Below are 16,994 nucleotides of genomic sequence, written 5' to 3' on the forward strand. Positions count from 1 at the left end.
CGTGTGAGGAGGGCCTTTTGGAGGACTGCAGGAAGAAAAGTTTCTATGCTACGTGTCCAAGCTTTTCTCTCCTCCGTCTCCTCCATTCACTGCCATTTACGCTCAGCCTCCTCCAGCCTGAAGGTTGTTGATACTCGACCTGAACGCAGAGCCGCGGCAACCATGTCCGGGACCAAGAAACAGAAAACGGTGAGAACTCGGTTGGGTTAGTTTCTTTTGTTGTTTTCTGTACTTTTATCCTTTTAGAGACAGATTATGTGCCGTCGATGAAAGAAAAGCTGAACGCTAAGAGATACTCGAGAGGGAAAGTGCGAGTCCCGGAGAGTTTCTGTCGAGAAGTTTTGTCCTGAAGTCCGTCAGTCAGTCAGTCCGCTGCTGCTGCAGGACGGAAAACTGTAAAACCGAACGGGACTCTTTTCTCGACACCGATGAAACCGACTAAACAGTCACAGTGTCGGGCTGTATTTCTGTTTCCTCCGCTCGTCTGTGATTTCTGAGTTTACGGATGTGGAATAACGTCACGATAAAAAGATCATGCAGTTTTGTGTCTTCAGGCAGCAAAGCTGCTGTTAAAGGGGAACTCCACCGGCTTTTAAGGAATGCTGCATTGAAATGCTCAATGTTTGTGGAGAAACTTGTCTAATCAGAATGGTCCACAGTGGTAGAGATAGGAACCAGACGTGTGAAGAGTTTAATGCGTCTGAAAAGCCCCACAGAACGTTGAGTTGGTTATGAATGAGTATGAATGACATTGTTTTCAATATTTTAGCTAAAAGGACATGTTAATCCGTTCACGGTGGAGGAGTACATGCAGGACATTGTGAGGCGGCATAGCCCCCCCACCCCAAAGAAAACAGAAAATGTGTGAAAAAAGTTATTTTATCATCATCGTTACATATAAAAACTCGGAAAACGTGTAGATTCACTAGTGGTTGTGGGTTTTAAATAAAATGGCTGTATTTGTGTTGTAGACATGGCGACCTGGTTCCCATCACCCCCACTGTAAAGAAATCTGCGTCTCCAAATTTCCCTGCATGGAACCGCTTCACATCAAACCATTTTCGAGGACAGAATTCTTTAGAAATGTTAAACTGGTCGATTTCCTCTTTAGATTTCTGTTTTGCGTCAGACAGCTCATAGATTGCTTCATAACTAGTGTGATGTTGAGCCCCAGACTTATTTCTGCTTTAGACCAACAGTCAGTGTTGTGTAGTACAGGTACTAGGGGGGGAGGGGGGGGGTTATAGGGGCACTATTTTTTCTTTATTACTCCACTCTGTAACGTCTTTGTTTATACAGCCTCATGGATTTAATGTATTCGTGGTTTTCTGTGTCTTTTCTGTGTCCTCAGTGATGTCTTTATTAACTCTTAGGGGAGCAATCTTACAATAGAATCACTGTGATTCTCTCTCGCTCTGTCTCACTTCTCTGGTACCAGCCCAGCATTTACATCACTTACCCTTCTCTGTAGAAGGTCTCTACAGTTAGATCTGCCAGCTTTTTCGTGATATGCCACATGGTTTCTCATTTTACCCATCTAAGCTAGTTGTGATGTTGGTGTGCTCTTTATGAAACAGGCACTTTACTGTAGGCAAAGAAGCAGGACACTGTATGGGAATCAAAAGAACTCCTGACGGACGTTGAACCTGCGAAGGAAAGAGATGGAGGGAGGGTGAAAGACTGAGGGGAAGTATGGCCGTGCTCCAGAAAGCAGTTCCAGTTTGGCCACCTTGCCGCTGGTCAGCATGAATGATCCTGTTTGTTTCGCCTGTCCACCCAGAGGCCCCTCCCTCGTGTTCCATACTTCTTTTTTTTTTTTTTTTTTTTGGGTAGCCCTGCTGACTGGAGCATATTCACTGGAGCTTTTGGAGTCATCGGTAGTGGTAAAAAATCCAGCCAGTCTGGATGGTTTAAATTCAGAGCAGACCACACCTTTAGTTAATCAGTTAAGGTTTGTGGAATAAATGCTGAAATGTACTGTAGAATGGGGAAAGAACTCTGAGGCCTTGGGCTGAAGTTTCATAGGGAGAAGATGAATATAAGTGGATTCCCCCCAAAAAAAGAGCAGAATGGTAGTTAAGAGATGAGTGTGTAAAAGGAATGAAGTCTTTCTCCTAAACGTCAGTTATTTCATAATTGCATATTTGGATATGACCACTGAGCTGACTGAGTTTTTAAAGAAGTCTCTGAACTAGACGAATATATGTGCTCAATGATGGGTGGGTGTGGTGCGAGCAGAAGGTGAAACATAACATTATTGGTTACAATTTCTTTTATTGTTTTTTGCTAGTGCACGGTGATGTCATTAAAAATCAGATGTTTTTGAAGTGGGCAAAAGTCACTACATCAATGAAAAAATGACAAGAGAACAAGAATTTTGTCATTAAAATGGTTGTGGCATGATGAATTGTGCTAACATGATCAGTATCATGAACAAACAAGGTAATAAAAGGTCCATTTTCAGTTCAGACTGACTTTAAAGGTTCATTATCCTTCTTCAGTAAAATAATTGGAAATGTTTCTAAGGCTGAACATGGTATGTTATTCTTATTTGTTTTGTTTGGTTTTTTTTTTAAGCTGTTTTGGCCTTTTTAAATAACTGATTACTTCATTACTCATCAAAGAAAATGGTAGATTGCTAATATCATTAGTGCTGACCAACCTCAAAACCTGATGCCCTGAAACGAGAACACAGTATAGAAACACAATACACAATCCCAACCCTGTGCACTTGATCAATGGAGTTGGATGTATCTAATGATTAACACCATTGCTGGATTAGCCAACTGTACTAGCTGTTCTGCAGAGGACTGTAATATGACCTAAGGATATCAGCCAGGGAGGTGCAGCTTTCCCCAAACATTATGTATTACATAACTGTATTTGCAGAGCAGGTTACAGAAGTTTGTTTTTTTCTTTAGTCGGTTGGTCACAGTTATGCAGATAATAGTGCTGATGTATGTTGATAGGTGCCCGTAACCTTGTGAGCTGTTGTAGTTGTGCCAAAATGTGAATGCAGTCACTTGATTGCTTAAATAATGAATGTTGGCACTTTTCCAATGTGGGAATTTCCTTTGATTTATGAAAACATTTGGAAGAGAAGGCCATTTTCTACTTTGGAGTCAGACTGTTAATAAGGGGTGGGGAAAATGTTCTTTCAGCTGATGATTCAACTGCATTGATTCTGGAATGCTATAATTCAGTATAATAATATTCTGAGGCTATTAACAAACAAAACAAAAAAATAAATCCAAAGAAATGTTCTGAATGATGCCAAAAGAGTCAAACTACAAACAAAAATAAACAGTTAAATGTACACAACAACAAATTAATAGTAGCAAAAATCTTGAAAAACAGCTGCATCGGCTGAGTTTTCTTTCCTCTGTGATCCAGTATCGGTTACCATGTCCTACCAAAGGCTTCAGGTCTATCAGATGAAATACTCTAGTAGAGCACATTAACAAATCTCTGATCCATGTTTCAGATGATGCTATAACTTCTGATTTCCAATTTTGTAGTAGAAGTCTATTAGCCAAAATAAAACCAAGAGAAATTGCTTGTTTGAATTCCAGGTGTACTGCAGGCGTCCTTCTCCCTGTGCCTAAACCAAATATCCACCTTATGCTAATCCTACATCCGTTACTGATCTCTATAATTTACTGTTTTTTTTAAAGAATTTCCAGAGGGCAACCAACATTGTGTACCAGGCCCACCATGTGAGCAGAAGCAAACGAGGCCAAGTTGTTGGAACAAGAGGAGGCTTTCGAGGCTGCACTGTCTGGCTGACAGGTCTGAAGCACCCCAAATTAAATCGTTCTCCATTTGCATAAAGCAAGGTGTTAGAGATGGCACAGTACTACATTTTCTTTTTGGATTCTGACACTGGAAACTTGAATTAGACAAAATCTGTAATAATCCAATATTGTTATTCTTTTAAAACTGCTAAGCTTCAGAATTAGGTAGTTTTAACTGAAGCACTTTACCTAAGAATGCATATCTACAAAACATGTGAAATATGTGTGAAAAAATTATCTGGATATATATATATATATATATATATATATATATATATATATATATATATATATATATTATATATATATATATATATATATATATATATAAAAAATTAAAGGAATAAAGCAATTCTAATTACAGAATAATGCTTAGCTATGGCCAATAATAATATAATTAATCCTAAAAATAATGCAGAATCAGAGTGGTGGTGGTGTTCTTCCCCAGATCAGCATTTTGTCTGCTGGCAATATTAAAACTGGATTTTGGATAAGTATTATAATTAGTTGCCATGCTTAAAAGGGAAGTCCATCAATGTTTCAAATTTTTTTTTGCTTTGATTTCTTTACAGCGATGGTGTAAGGAATCATAATGTCTAAACTGTAAATATATTTTATTTACTGTCTAAAACTACAACTGAATATACACATGTTTTCTGAGTTTTATATACAATTCTCTGAAATTTCTTTTGGAAATATTTCCCCCCTTTTTACCTATTTTTTTGGATGTTTGTTTCCTATCACCATTGCTGTAACGAATCATGACTCAGTAGATTTCTTTTGGAAACCACTTGGAGTGACTTTGTTTACATCAAAGCCATTCAATTATGCAGAAAGTTATAAACAAACTAGTGAAATTCCCATTTAATCCACTTCAAGTTAAGACCACCATCTCCCTTCAATACACTATACACAGTGAAATTGGATTTCTATCTGTATCAGAAGATATTGGCCTTGACGATAAAATATCAGCACAGGACAGGTGTTCAGATTTGACTGATATTTCAAACTGATTTTTGATGACCTATTTAATGACTATTTAAGAGCAGACCTTTAAGGTGACTCTGGGCTATTGCGCTAAAATATCTGCGTTTTACTAATTTTACTGCAATTAAAGCCCTCTAGAAATAAATATTATATTTCTCTGTAATTCTAATTCAGTTGTAGCTCTAATTTCTTCATTTATAAATGTTTATCAGCATTGGCATTTCAAGTATGTGAGAAATAAAGCTTTAAAGTTGTGTCCGTGTAATGTGAAAGTCTTTGTTTGTATGAAGTTGAATCACTCTACTGTAATGTTGGTATGCAGGGCTGTCAGGAGCAGGGAAGACGACTGTTGGCTTTGCTCTGGAGGAGTACCTAGTTTCTCACGCCATTCCATGCTACTCTCTCGATGGGGACAATATTCGGCATGGCCTGAACAAGAACTTGGGTTTTCACTGCGTCAGATAGAGAAGAAAAACATCCGCCGTATTGCAGAGGTGGCCAAGCTGTTTGCTGACGCCGGCTTAGTGTGGCATCACCAGCTTCATCTCTCCTTTCACCAAGGTAACATTCAGCGCAAACAAAGTGTGAAGAATCGAGATGCAAATGCCACAGTGTAAATTAAAGCGTAAAAAAAAGCATTAAAAAAAATTAAAGGTTCTTTTTCCTTTATTTATTACAATCACCCTCTACAGGACCGAAATGAAGCAAGGAAGATCCATGAGAATTCAGGGCTGCCTTTCTTTGAGGTGTTTGTGAATGCTCCGCTGGAAGTGTGTGAGAGTAGGGATGTCAAGGGGCTTTATAAAAAGGCCCGTGCTGGAGAGATTAAAGGTATGATCAGATCAGGATGTATTTGTTAATTTTTTGAACAGTGTTAGAAATGGCATTACTGAATCACTATAAAATACAATATTTTGTGGATTTTGGTTTTACATTAACATTAATGAGCAGTTGAACCTTAAATGGTGCAGCAAAAACAGCGATAGCTTTAGGTACTAGTATGGTGCAGCAGAGAAAGCGATAGCTTTACATACCAGTATGTAACTGCTACACTATATAAGGTGGAATGGAAAATTTCAAACAAGAAACTGGTGAATTGGAAGCCAACTTCTGCCCCATGCCTAAGTGAAGTAACAGTACATGTCTGTAGTTATTGTAGTTGTTGGAAATGGTCAAACCAGAGGACACACTTACACGAACTCTCTTAACATGACTTGGTAGCCAACGTTATCCAGCTTCTGTTTCAAATGTGTAGTGTGTGTGTGTGTGTGTGAGAGAGAGAGAGAGAGAGAGAGAGAGAGAGATGGCACTGTTAGAGAGCAGAGTGCATTGATATGTTGAGATGTTGTTCACTATAGAGTGACACTTGATGTTCAAATGTTCCCACATGTAATCCAGTTAATCATTAAATTATTTCAACGATAATATGACTGATGTTTATGTTCATAACTTTTTACAGTGTGAAATCCTGAAGTTGCAAGTTTGTTTTTAAAATGTGTTATGTCACTTTATCTTGGCGAGGACTCCTGAATAACTATACCTAAAAAAAGAAACCTATTTGTTTGTGCGATTATCACATTTTAACCTGTACACGGGCCCTCTCGCTTCTTAGGCTTTACAGGGATTGATTCGGAGTATGAGAAGCCAGATTCCCCAGAGCTTGTGCTGAAGACAGGAGAACTCACAGTGAATGAATGCATTCAACAACTGGTGGAGCTCCTGAAGGACCAGGTGGGCATGTAGCGATTCGAGGACACTTATTTTCAAACTTGTTAAAGTGATTAGTGGTTGACGTATTTAAAATGTTCTCTGCCCATTCATTCTATTCTATAATGTTCTGTCATATTCACACAGGCCTTGATTATTTTCCCTCCTCACATGGGTTTATTTGGTTGACCAGTTCTTATTCTAGAGCAGTTCATACATTTTAAATCATATTAGAATGGTGATCTACCATTGGAGAGTTAGATAATAATGAGGATTGTGTTCACTGCGTGCAGGGAATTGTTCCCAGTGGTGTAACCGAGGAGGTCAATGAGCTGTTTGTCCCTGAAAACAAACTGGACCTGGCACTGAGTGATGCCAACATCCTGCCTACTGTAACCATTACCAAGGTAATGCAACACTGAGCAATCCAGTGTGTTCATGCTGAGGTTCTGTTAAACTGTTGAAATGAACAGACATTCATGTTACCACACTGTCATGTAACTTTAACCCACAAACCATGTCATCATATCCTATGTTGCTTAGTAACTGTCTCGGCCACTCTGAGCAAGATTTTATTTCATTACTTGTATAGAAATATAATGATTAGCATTTTTTTAGAGCAGTGGTTAAGCTGAAAATGTCAGAAAGCTGAAATTTCACCTTGTTTTATTGGTGTCTTTAGTTGGATCTTCAGTGGGTTCAGGTGCTGGCTGAAGGATGGGCCACTCCTCTGAAAGGATTTATGCGGGAAAGGGAGTTTCTGCAGGTCCTTCATTTCAGCACCTTACTTGATGGTAATGATATTCTTCAATTACAGACAGTAATGCCTTTCTACTACAGAAATCCCATCTATTGTATCTGGAACAGTGCTGCACAATATACAATATACGCTAGCCTAGCTAGGCATATTGCGCAAGGCCTTAAGACTAACTCAGCTGTATTTATATACATTTATATACATTACTACAAACATAGTTACAAATTCTGCTTTATAGCATACTTGCTGAAACTGAATCTCATAAATGATTGGCAGTGTAGCAATATAGGCCTGCAAGACAAAGACAATTAACTGTTAGCCAACACATAAACAGTTGTTCAAGCAGTGCTATCAGTGAAAGTTTTTCATTTTTTTCACAACAGTTCATAAATGGGTTCAGCATTTACAAAGAGCAACGTCATGAATTGTACACATGAGGGCGCAATAGGCAGGTAGATAGGTCTATTAAAGTTTTTGGGGTATAGGCACATTGTACTTAAACTAATTGTACCCCATTTTTAAGAGATGCAGAATAGGGATGGCAGGTGGGGATGACTTGCTACACTGTAAATCTGCTTGTTACTTTGTATATATACGTATGTCTGGCTCCACCTATCAGAACTATTCCACGGTCCATTCAAGAAGCATCTTGATGTTTTAATACAGAATTCAGTTGATGTGTGCGTATATTAAGAATGTTACTCTAACTTTGATTGTAGGCTTGCAGGTTAACAATCAACTGAAGACTATTTTGGAGTATTATCAAATAATTTGCCAAAAATATGCATCCCTACCTGCACCAAACATTTGTATAATTCATTAATGGACTGATCAATCCATTTTGACCTCTACAGGTTTCCTGTGCTGTTTGCACAACCTGCTGCTTTTTCCTCTTCACAAACACTGATGTTGCTCCTGCACGTTGCTGTAAATAATGAAAGATCAGCAATAAAATGTTTTATTATGGTTTGTGGTACAAATTGTTGACCAAGCATCAGCGACCTGATAAGTTAAATTTAAACTGGTATACACAAAGATGATGCGTGCCCCTATTTACTGTTAGTCTGTTTTCATGGTTAACAGGAGAGTAACAGAGAGCTTACATCCACACAAAACCTCTGATCAATAAACACTCGCCTGTGTAATTTATTGTTATATTTATTATTATGTACTTACATAAATAAAATACTTTTCCCAAAACAACTGGAATAGAAATTCATCAGCATAGGAGCTGAAGATTGTGTGACCTTTTTGTGTGACTTTTTTGGTCTAAAATACAAAGCTCAAATTTAAGAGGTGTAACCAATTACAGAGCAGTACAAATATTGCCACCATCAAAGCGTGCTGAAATGAAACATGAAAAAGGATTTAGTATCTAAATACGAATGCTAAAATGTAATGAAGAAAAAAAAAAATCTTTACTTACCAATACACTTTAGTAGAAGTAAAAGCATCCATCCATCCATCCATCCATCCATCCATCCATCCATCCATCCATCCATCCATCCATTTTATAAACCGCTTCTCCGTCAGGGTCACGGGGAGTAAAAGTATCATGATTTGAAAATACAGGAGAGTAAAAATCCATCAGTATTTTACCTCTGTACATGTACTTGAGTAAATGTTAGTACCCACCTCTGAATAGGTTTATAAAGACCGGTCATCAGCTTGACATAAAAGACAATTTAGTCAGAGTCCAGACCTTTTTTTTTGCTTTTTGAAACAATGTGTTTTGCCCCACCACTTTTGGAGGCGTGGTGCCACCCCTGACTGTGATTGTAGTTAGAACATTCGGTTCTTCCCTTTTGTTTATCACTACATGGTCATATCTGTCACTCCTGTCACTAGTCATGTATAGGCGGGGCATAATCTTGGCATCAGTCCAGCTACTAAACTGCGTCAGTCCATTGTTTTACAGGTTGGCTTAGTGTCTGGTTGTATGTACACGCAAATAAATAAATGTAGCTGGCTTCCTGGTTTCCTGGCAGGGTCGGATTCTTCACCTGTCGCAGCACTGGCATGATCAATAAAAGGGCCATATGACCCCAGCACTTCTATTGTAGATTATAATCTGTTAAAATGACAGTGTATGCTGTGATTATTACAAAGTACTTCTGTATTTAAGTAAACGATGCTTTGACTTTTTGTTGTAAACGACTCACCTACTTTGTTAACTAATCAGTACAGCCCCTAACTATGGATGACTTCCAGGTGGGACCATTCAACCCTGTCTGTACCCATCGTGCTGCCAGTATCCAAGGAGGACAAAGAAAGGCTGGATGGTTGTGCTGCTTTTGCGTTGGAGTATAAGGGTCGCAGAGTGGCCATCTTGCGGAACCCTGAGTTTTACGAGCATCGTAAAGAAGAACGCTGTGCACGGCAATGGGGCACCACATGCCCGCAGCACCCTTACATCAAGGTGAGAAATAAGTATATGCTCTCTGTTTAATGAAATTTACATTGTTATTAATTAAGTGACCCTTATTAGTGTCATGTTGAATAATATTGCTCTTAGTCAATTTCTGTTTGACAGTGCTATAGTGTGTTTTATAACTGATGAAGCTGGTTTTCTTCTCAGATGGTTCTTGAAGGTGGTGACTGGTTGGCTGGTGACATTTAGAGGTGTTAGAGCGAATCAAATGGGACGATGACTTGGACAATACCGCCTCACACCGAAGGAGCTTCGACAGAGGTTTAAAGAAATGGGAGCAGGTAAATTGAACACTTAAGAGTGCGTTATTGTTTAACTTCGTCTAAATTTTACAGATTGATATCCAGAATATATCTTTTACTTTTTTTTTTTTCTTCGTAAAACTTCAAAGTTACATAAAGCAAAGACTAAAACGCTTTTGAATCACATACAAACACTTAACTTTTAAACAGAGTTAGAAAGGAGTAAGATAGTAGCTTCTAAATATACTAGCATCACTATATCAAGAACTGCAGCACTTATGGATTTTTTTAAGCTTTGCAGTAACCTGTTTTATTTGAATAGCTCACCACTAGAAGTCAAAAAATGGACTGTGAACAAAAAGACTTAACATCTCACTAAACTGAGGCTATTCTGAGGGCAAAGAGAGTAAAACTCAGTGTAATTAACATATAAGCCATTATTTCCTTTTTGCAATATCAGAATTTAAAAACAACAATTATTATTGTCATCATTATAATAATAAGTTTTTTGTTGTACGGTATATGACCCACCCCCCCCTTATATACATACAAGTTACTTTCAGTAAAACAGCACATTTTCTCATCCACAGGGTCCAACTTAAACTGTATCTCCTTCCTGTAGATGCCGTCTTTGCCTTCCAGCTGCGTAACCCAGTGCACAATGGTCACGCCCTCCTGATGCAAGACACCAAGCGCCGTCTGCTGGAGCGTGGCTACAAAAACCCAGTGCTCCTACTGCACCCGCTAGGCGGCTGGACCAAGGAGGATGACGTACCTCTTGACTGGCGCATGAGGCAGCACGCTGCCGTGCTGGAGGAGGGTGTGCTGGATCCAACCACCACGATTGTGGCCATCTTCCCTTCACCTATGATGTATGCTGGCCCTACAGAGGTGAGATGTCTAAAAGCTAACTGCTAAGCTAAAAGCCAAGAGAGAATATATTAGACTGGCGTACATCTCCCACTGTCCCAATTACATATTAAATACTAAAGTATATTACGATTACTAATGTTAAGATTTTACTTTTTTTTTTTTTTTTTATATATATGACATTGTTCTAAAAGTGAAGTTGCTATTCCAGCATATATTAAATCCAGCCGTGAACTTGTAGGCAACTACTACTGAAGTTTGGTAACAAACTTTTGGCCCATATGTTACAACCCCAATTCCAATGAAGTTGGGACGTTGTGTAAAACATAAATAAAAACAGAATACGATGATTTGCAAATCCTTTTCAATCTATATTCAACTGAATACACTACAAAGACAAGATATTTAATGTTCAAACGGATAAACTTTATAGTTTTTTGCAAATATTCACTCATTTTGAATATGATGCCTGCAACACGTTTCGAAGAAGTTGGGACAGGGGCAACAAAAGGCTGAGAAAGTTGAGGAATGCTCAAAAAACACCTGTTTGGAACATTCCACAGGTGAACAGGTTAATTAGAAGGTGAGTGTCATGATTGGGTATAAAGGGAGCATCCCTGAAAGGCTCAGTCGTTCACAGGCAAGGATGTGGCGAGGTTCACCACTTTGTGAACAACATTGTTGAGAACAATGTTTCTCAATGGGCAATTGCAAGGAATTTAGGGATTTCATCATCTACAGTCCATAATATCATCAAAAGATTCAGAAAATCTAGAGAAATCTCTGCAAGTAAGCGGCAAGGCAGAAAACCAACATTGAATGCCTGTGACCTTCGATCCCTCAGGGGGCACTGCATTAAAAACCGACGTCATTCTGTAACGGATATTACCACATGGGCTCAGGAACACTTCAGAAAACCATTGTCAGTGAACACAGTTCGTCGCTCCATCTACAAGTGCAAGTTAAAACTCTGCCATGCCAAGCGAAAGCCACATATCAACAACACCCAGAAACACTGCCGGCTTCTCTGGGCCCGAGCTCATCTGAGATGGACTGACGCAAAGTGGAAAAGTGTCCTGTGGTCTGACGAGTCCACATTTCAAATTGTTTTTGGAAATCATGGACGTCTTGTCCTCCGGGCAAAAGAGGAAAAGGACTGTCCGGATTGTTATCTGTGCAAAGTTCAAAAGCCAGCATCTCTGATGGTGTGGGGGTGTGTTAGTGCCCATGGCATGGGTAACTTGCACATCTGTGAAGGCACCATTAGGGCTGAAATGTACATACAGGTTTTGGAGCAACGTATGCTGCCATCCAAGCAACGTCTTTTTCAGGGACGTCCTGCTTATTTCAGCAAGACAATGCCAAGCCACATTCTGCACGTGTTACAACAGCGTGGCTTCGTAGTAAAAGACTGCGGGTACTAGACTGGCCTGCCTGCAGTCCAGACCTGTTTCCCATTGAAAATGTGTGGTGCATTATGAAGCACAAAATACGACAACAGAGACCCCGGACAGTTGAGCAACTGAAGTTGTACATCAAGCAAGAATGGGAAAGAATTCCACCTTCAAAGCTTCAACAATTAGTGTCCACAGTTCCCAAATGCTTATTGAGTGTTGTTAAAAGGAAAGGTGATGTAACACAGTGGTAGACATGCTCCTGTCCCAACTTCTTTGGAACGTGTTGCAGGCATCATATTCAAAATGAGTGAATATTTGCAAAAAACACAGTTTATCCGTTTAAACATTAAATATCTTGTCTTTGTAGTGTATTCAATTGAATATAGGTTGAAAAGGATTTGCAAATCATCGTATTCTGTTTTTATTTATGTTTTACACAACATCCCAACTTCATTGGAATTGCGGTTGTACATATGTTCTTTTGTATTTTATTTCGTGAAGTCTATTTGAGGTTTGTATGTTATGTACCAACCTCTTTTTATCCCTTAGAAATAAACAGACTGCATTAGTTACTGTGCCTTTTGAAACCGATATGTAAATGATCTCTGTTCTGATTGACTAATAAGTACTTTATGATATACTAAATACATTATGCTCAAGAATGACACAATTGGAATTTAGCCTCAGGGCCTTCAAGTTGTTCAGAGAAGGCCTAATGATTTCTGTGAATTAGCTAGAATGTAATAACTGAATCATTTAAGGTGGTGATGTGGGCTGTTCTTATTTTCATGTTTTGGCTGAGTTTTGAAATTTCTGATCCAAATTAAAGACCCAGCTCTAATAGTCACGGTTCACCACTGGTAAGCATACAACTGAGACTGTGCATCAGTGTGCGTCTTTTACAGTTTAAAACTAGATCCTGTTAACTCTGATAGGAGGAAACGATTGTTTGAATGAGTATATAATATGTGTTCATAGGTGCAGTGGCACTGCAGGGCCAGAATGATTGCTGGTGCCAACTTTTACATCGTGGGCCGTGACCCTGCAGGCATGCCGCATCCGGAGACCAAACAGGACCTGTATGAGCCCACACATGGAGGCAAAGTGTTGACCATGGCCCCGGGCCTCACTTCTGTGGAGATCATTCCTTTCAGAGTTGCTGCTTACAATAAAGTGAAGAAGGCAATGGACTTTTATGACAAAGAGCGGTAAGACCTATCTTAGTTCTACAGAGAGCACATTTCTGCACATTTAAATGCAAGATTACTTTTTTAAAATTATTTATTTAAATCAACACATGGTGGGGGCAAAAGTATTTTCCCCAAATTGTTGAAATCAGCAAATAAATAGAAATTGTGCACATCATTTAAAAATGGCATATTTAAGCTTGTTCCCTGTAGGTATATGTTAACTTGACGTCACATTGAAAATCAACCAAATGTATTTTCATCAGGGGTGTTCAGACATTTGCATACAACTGAGATGTTTGCGGTTATTGCTATTTTTGTGTTGCTGTACATTAAATTTACTTTAGGTTCATTACATTACATAAACTTGATGTAATTACATTTGCATAGTTACTTATTGTAACTATTACTTACAACATTTAAATTCTACATTGACTCTCAAGCTTAAGTCTGCAATTCACCCCCTTTTTGTGATGTCAAAATATGGCGGTTATTCATCATATGTGGTAAAAACAGAACTTTGGTATTGATTGGAAGTTTAGAATCACACTTTCAACAGAATTTCTTGTCTTTAATAATTAATTCACATTGAACCGCCATCATGTTGAGAGATTCTTACGACACTGAGAAGTCATAAGAAAAAACCCGACTATAACTGTAGGATTCTGCTTCTTCCAGACATGACGAGTTTGAGTTCATCTCTGGGACCAAAATGCGAAGACTGGCCCGCAGTGGAGAAAACCCTCCAGATGGGTTCATGGCACCAAAAGCATGGAAGGTTCTCACAGAATACTACTTATCTCTGCAGAAAGACTAATGTGTAGGCCAGTACGTATTGGGTCCACTTGCATTATGTACAGGCCGGTATGCAATACACAAGGTCATCTTGCAATCTGTAATCTCTTTTGTTTTAAATCAAGGTATACTTTCTAGGGTTTTAGTGCTATCCAAGTACTCGGAACTACAGCAATCCATATTAGATCACCTGGGTCAGATTCTTTATAGAGGGAATTTTTTTGTGGGGGGGTGTGGGGTGGGATGAAATAAAATTTTAGGATTTTAATCCAAAACTGAGCACCACATTCTGATCAGAAAAAGAACACACAGGATCATCCATTTTCTAAGCCATTTCTCCGTCAGGGTCGCGGGGGGGTGGGGGGGGGGGGAAGGGAAGGGAAGGCAGGATACACCCTGGACAGGTCGCCAGTCCATCGCAGGGCAGACAGACAGACACAGACAGTCACTCATGTCTTTGGACCGTGGGAGGAAACCAGAGAACCCGGAGGAAACCCACGCAGACACGGGGAGAACATGCAAACTCCACACAGAGAGGACCCCGGTCACCGAATCGAACCCAGGCCCTCCTTGCTGTGAGGCGACAGCGCTACCCACCACGCCACCGTGCCGCCACACAGGATCATGTTTGTCTAAATCAGGTGGTCAGTGAATACTTAGACTTGTAAGAGTCAGTCTAATTGGCTTAGCATTACATTTTTATTTGTGGAATCAGTATGGCAGTTTTAAAATGGAAACCTCACTGGAGGAGCAGGAAGGCAGCAGTTTGTATTAACAATGACATTCCTGAGCACAAGTGTTTTTTTTATTGTCTTTTAACCATTTAACATGTTACAGTTTAATAATTACATCACATTTGATGTAAAACACTTTTAGAACTGGTAACAGTATATACTGGTCAGTTTATATTTCCCCTTTTCACTCACTCGTCTGAATCTCATTCATATTCAGAATTGTCATGCTGATTTCTTAATGTAACAGGAAACTATGCAACTAAATGTTTGTGTATGGTGCATTATATTAAGTACTTTAAGATCAAAGTGGGAAAGAGCAAAAACATATTTATTGGCTTTCTTTGAAAAAGTAACAACCATAACATATTTATTATCTTACAGAAAATTAATGTAGTTTTGACTAACTTTTATACACTTGTGATATACAAGCATCATTTTTTTTTCACAGCAAAAAAAACCTTGTGCAGTGTGCAGGGTAATATTTTAAATAAAACCCAGTAGTGCACAAAATATTCACATTGTGTGTGTATCCAAACATTTGCAAAGGTTTTCTTCCTCTTGGCCTTATTAATAGAAAAATGATTCACTAGTTTATTTATGAACTACTGAGCAAAATCTTAGGCACATAAGCAAATTGTTAAAGGACTAATATCCTACTTTTTTTGTTTATAATTTTCCCTAAGGTTTACTTATGTTTATGGTTTTAGGTATTTGGGCCACATTTCATTTTCACATGACCCTTTTCAACCTCTCTTTAGCATTTAGACAGGGTGGTTTTGTTACTGTGGTATCTAAATGAACTATGTGCTTCATTCAAAAAGTAATACAGACTAAAACACTACTTATAACATATGTTATGAATGAGTGGGACTAAACTGCTGTAGACTGAATAGGTGGATATATGTTAATACTTGGTCTTTTCAATACAAGAACAATGAATGCAAAACAGGTTGTTTTTGCATCGTAGTTTCCTTATATGGACTCATGTTTTTTCCATGATATGAGCCCCTTAAAAGCATTTATTTTGGCAGTGTGTTTTTGCCAATTAAAACCCCATACAACATTGAATGCAAACAAAAATGTATGCAGTTAAAAGCAGTAATTGCTTTTTAAAAAAGTAGTTGAATTAGCAGTTTGTAAAGGTTTGGTTCCAGACTTCTCCTCACCAGTCACTACATTTCTTTATTTTAATCCATTATCATCACATGATTTAAAGGGCATATAAAACCAACATTGACTTTAAAAAAAACTGTGAGGTAGTATGGAAGCACTTAATATATGAAATATATATATTTTTTTGCCAAAAGTAATTGCTCGTCTGCCTTCACTCGAATATGAACTTGAGTGGCATCCCATTCTGAATCCATAGGGTTTAATGTGATGTTGGGCCACCCTTTACAGCTATAACAGCTTCAACTCTTCTGGGAAGGCTTTCCATATTTTAGAGTATGTTTATGGGAATTTTTGACCATTCTTCCAGAAGCACATTTGTGAGGCCAGACACCGATGTTGGACGAGAAAGCCTGGCTCGCAGTCTCTGCTCTAATTCATCCCAAAGGTGTTCTATCGGGTTGAGGTCTGGACTCTGTATAGGCCAGTCAAGTTCTTCCACACCAAATGCGCTCATGCATTTCTTTATAGACCTTGATTTGTGCACGGGTGTGCAGTCATGTTGGTACAGGAAGGGCCCAAACTGCTCCCACAGAGTTGGGAGCATATTTGCCCAAAGTCTGTTGGTCTGCTGAAGCATTAATAGTTCCTTTCACTATACATAAAGAGCCCAACTCCTGAAAAAGAAAAAAAAAACCCTAAAACATAATTCTACCTCCACCAAACTACACTTGGCACAACGCAGTCAGACAAGTACCATTCTCCTGGCAACCATCAAACCCAGACTTATCTGATTGCCAGATGGAGAAGTGTGATTAATCATTCCAGAGAACACATCTCCACTGCTCTAGAGTTCAGTGGCAGCACTTTACACCATTGCACTTGGTGGTGTAAGGCTCGAGTGCAGCTGCTCGGCCATGGAAACCCATTCAATGAAGCTCTCTATACAATGTTCTTGAGCTACTCTGAAGGCCACATGAAGT

At 38.9% G+C, this 16,994-nt stretch overlaps 1 protein-coding gene across 1 annotated transcript; it reads left to right on the top strand.

The window, feature by feature from the left end:
* The first annotated feature begins 27 nt into the window (after positions 1 to 27).
* On the top strand, positions 28 to 14,271 carry papss2b (3'-phosphoadenosine 5'-phosphosulfate synthase 2b). Its single transcript, XM_017705572.2, is given in 18 exon segments — positions 28 to 189; positions 3,675 to 3,789; positions 5,104 to 5,228; positions 5,230 to 5,253; positions 5,255 to 5,311; positions 5,313 to 5,342; positions 5,474 to 5,612; positions 6,394 to 6,512; positions 6,782 to 6,895; positions 7,171 to 7,282; positions 9,457 to 9,467; positions 9,470 to 9,664; positions 9,824 to 9,854; positions 9,857 to 9,901; positions 9,904 to 9,957; positions 10,541 to 10,809; positions 13,164 to 13,393; positions 14,051 to 14,271. Coding segments are annotated over 18 exon segments (1,953 nt in total). The 5' UTR covers positions 28 to 45; the 3' UTR covers positions 14,190 to 14,271.
* The last annotated feature ends 2,723 nt before the right edge of the window (positions 14,272 to 16,994 follow it).

This window comes from Pygocentrus nattereri, chromosome 13, assembly GCF_015220715.1.
Source record: "Pygocentrus nattereri isolate fPygNat1 chromosome 13, fPygNat1.pri, whole genome shotgun sequence".
Lineage (NCBI taxonomy): Eukaryota > Metazoa > Chordata > Actinopteri > Characiformes > Serrasalmidae > Pygocentrus > Pygocentrus nattereri.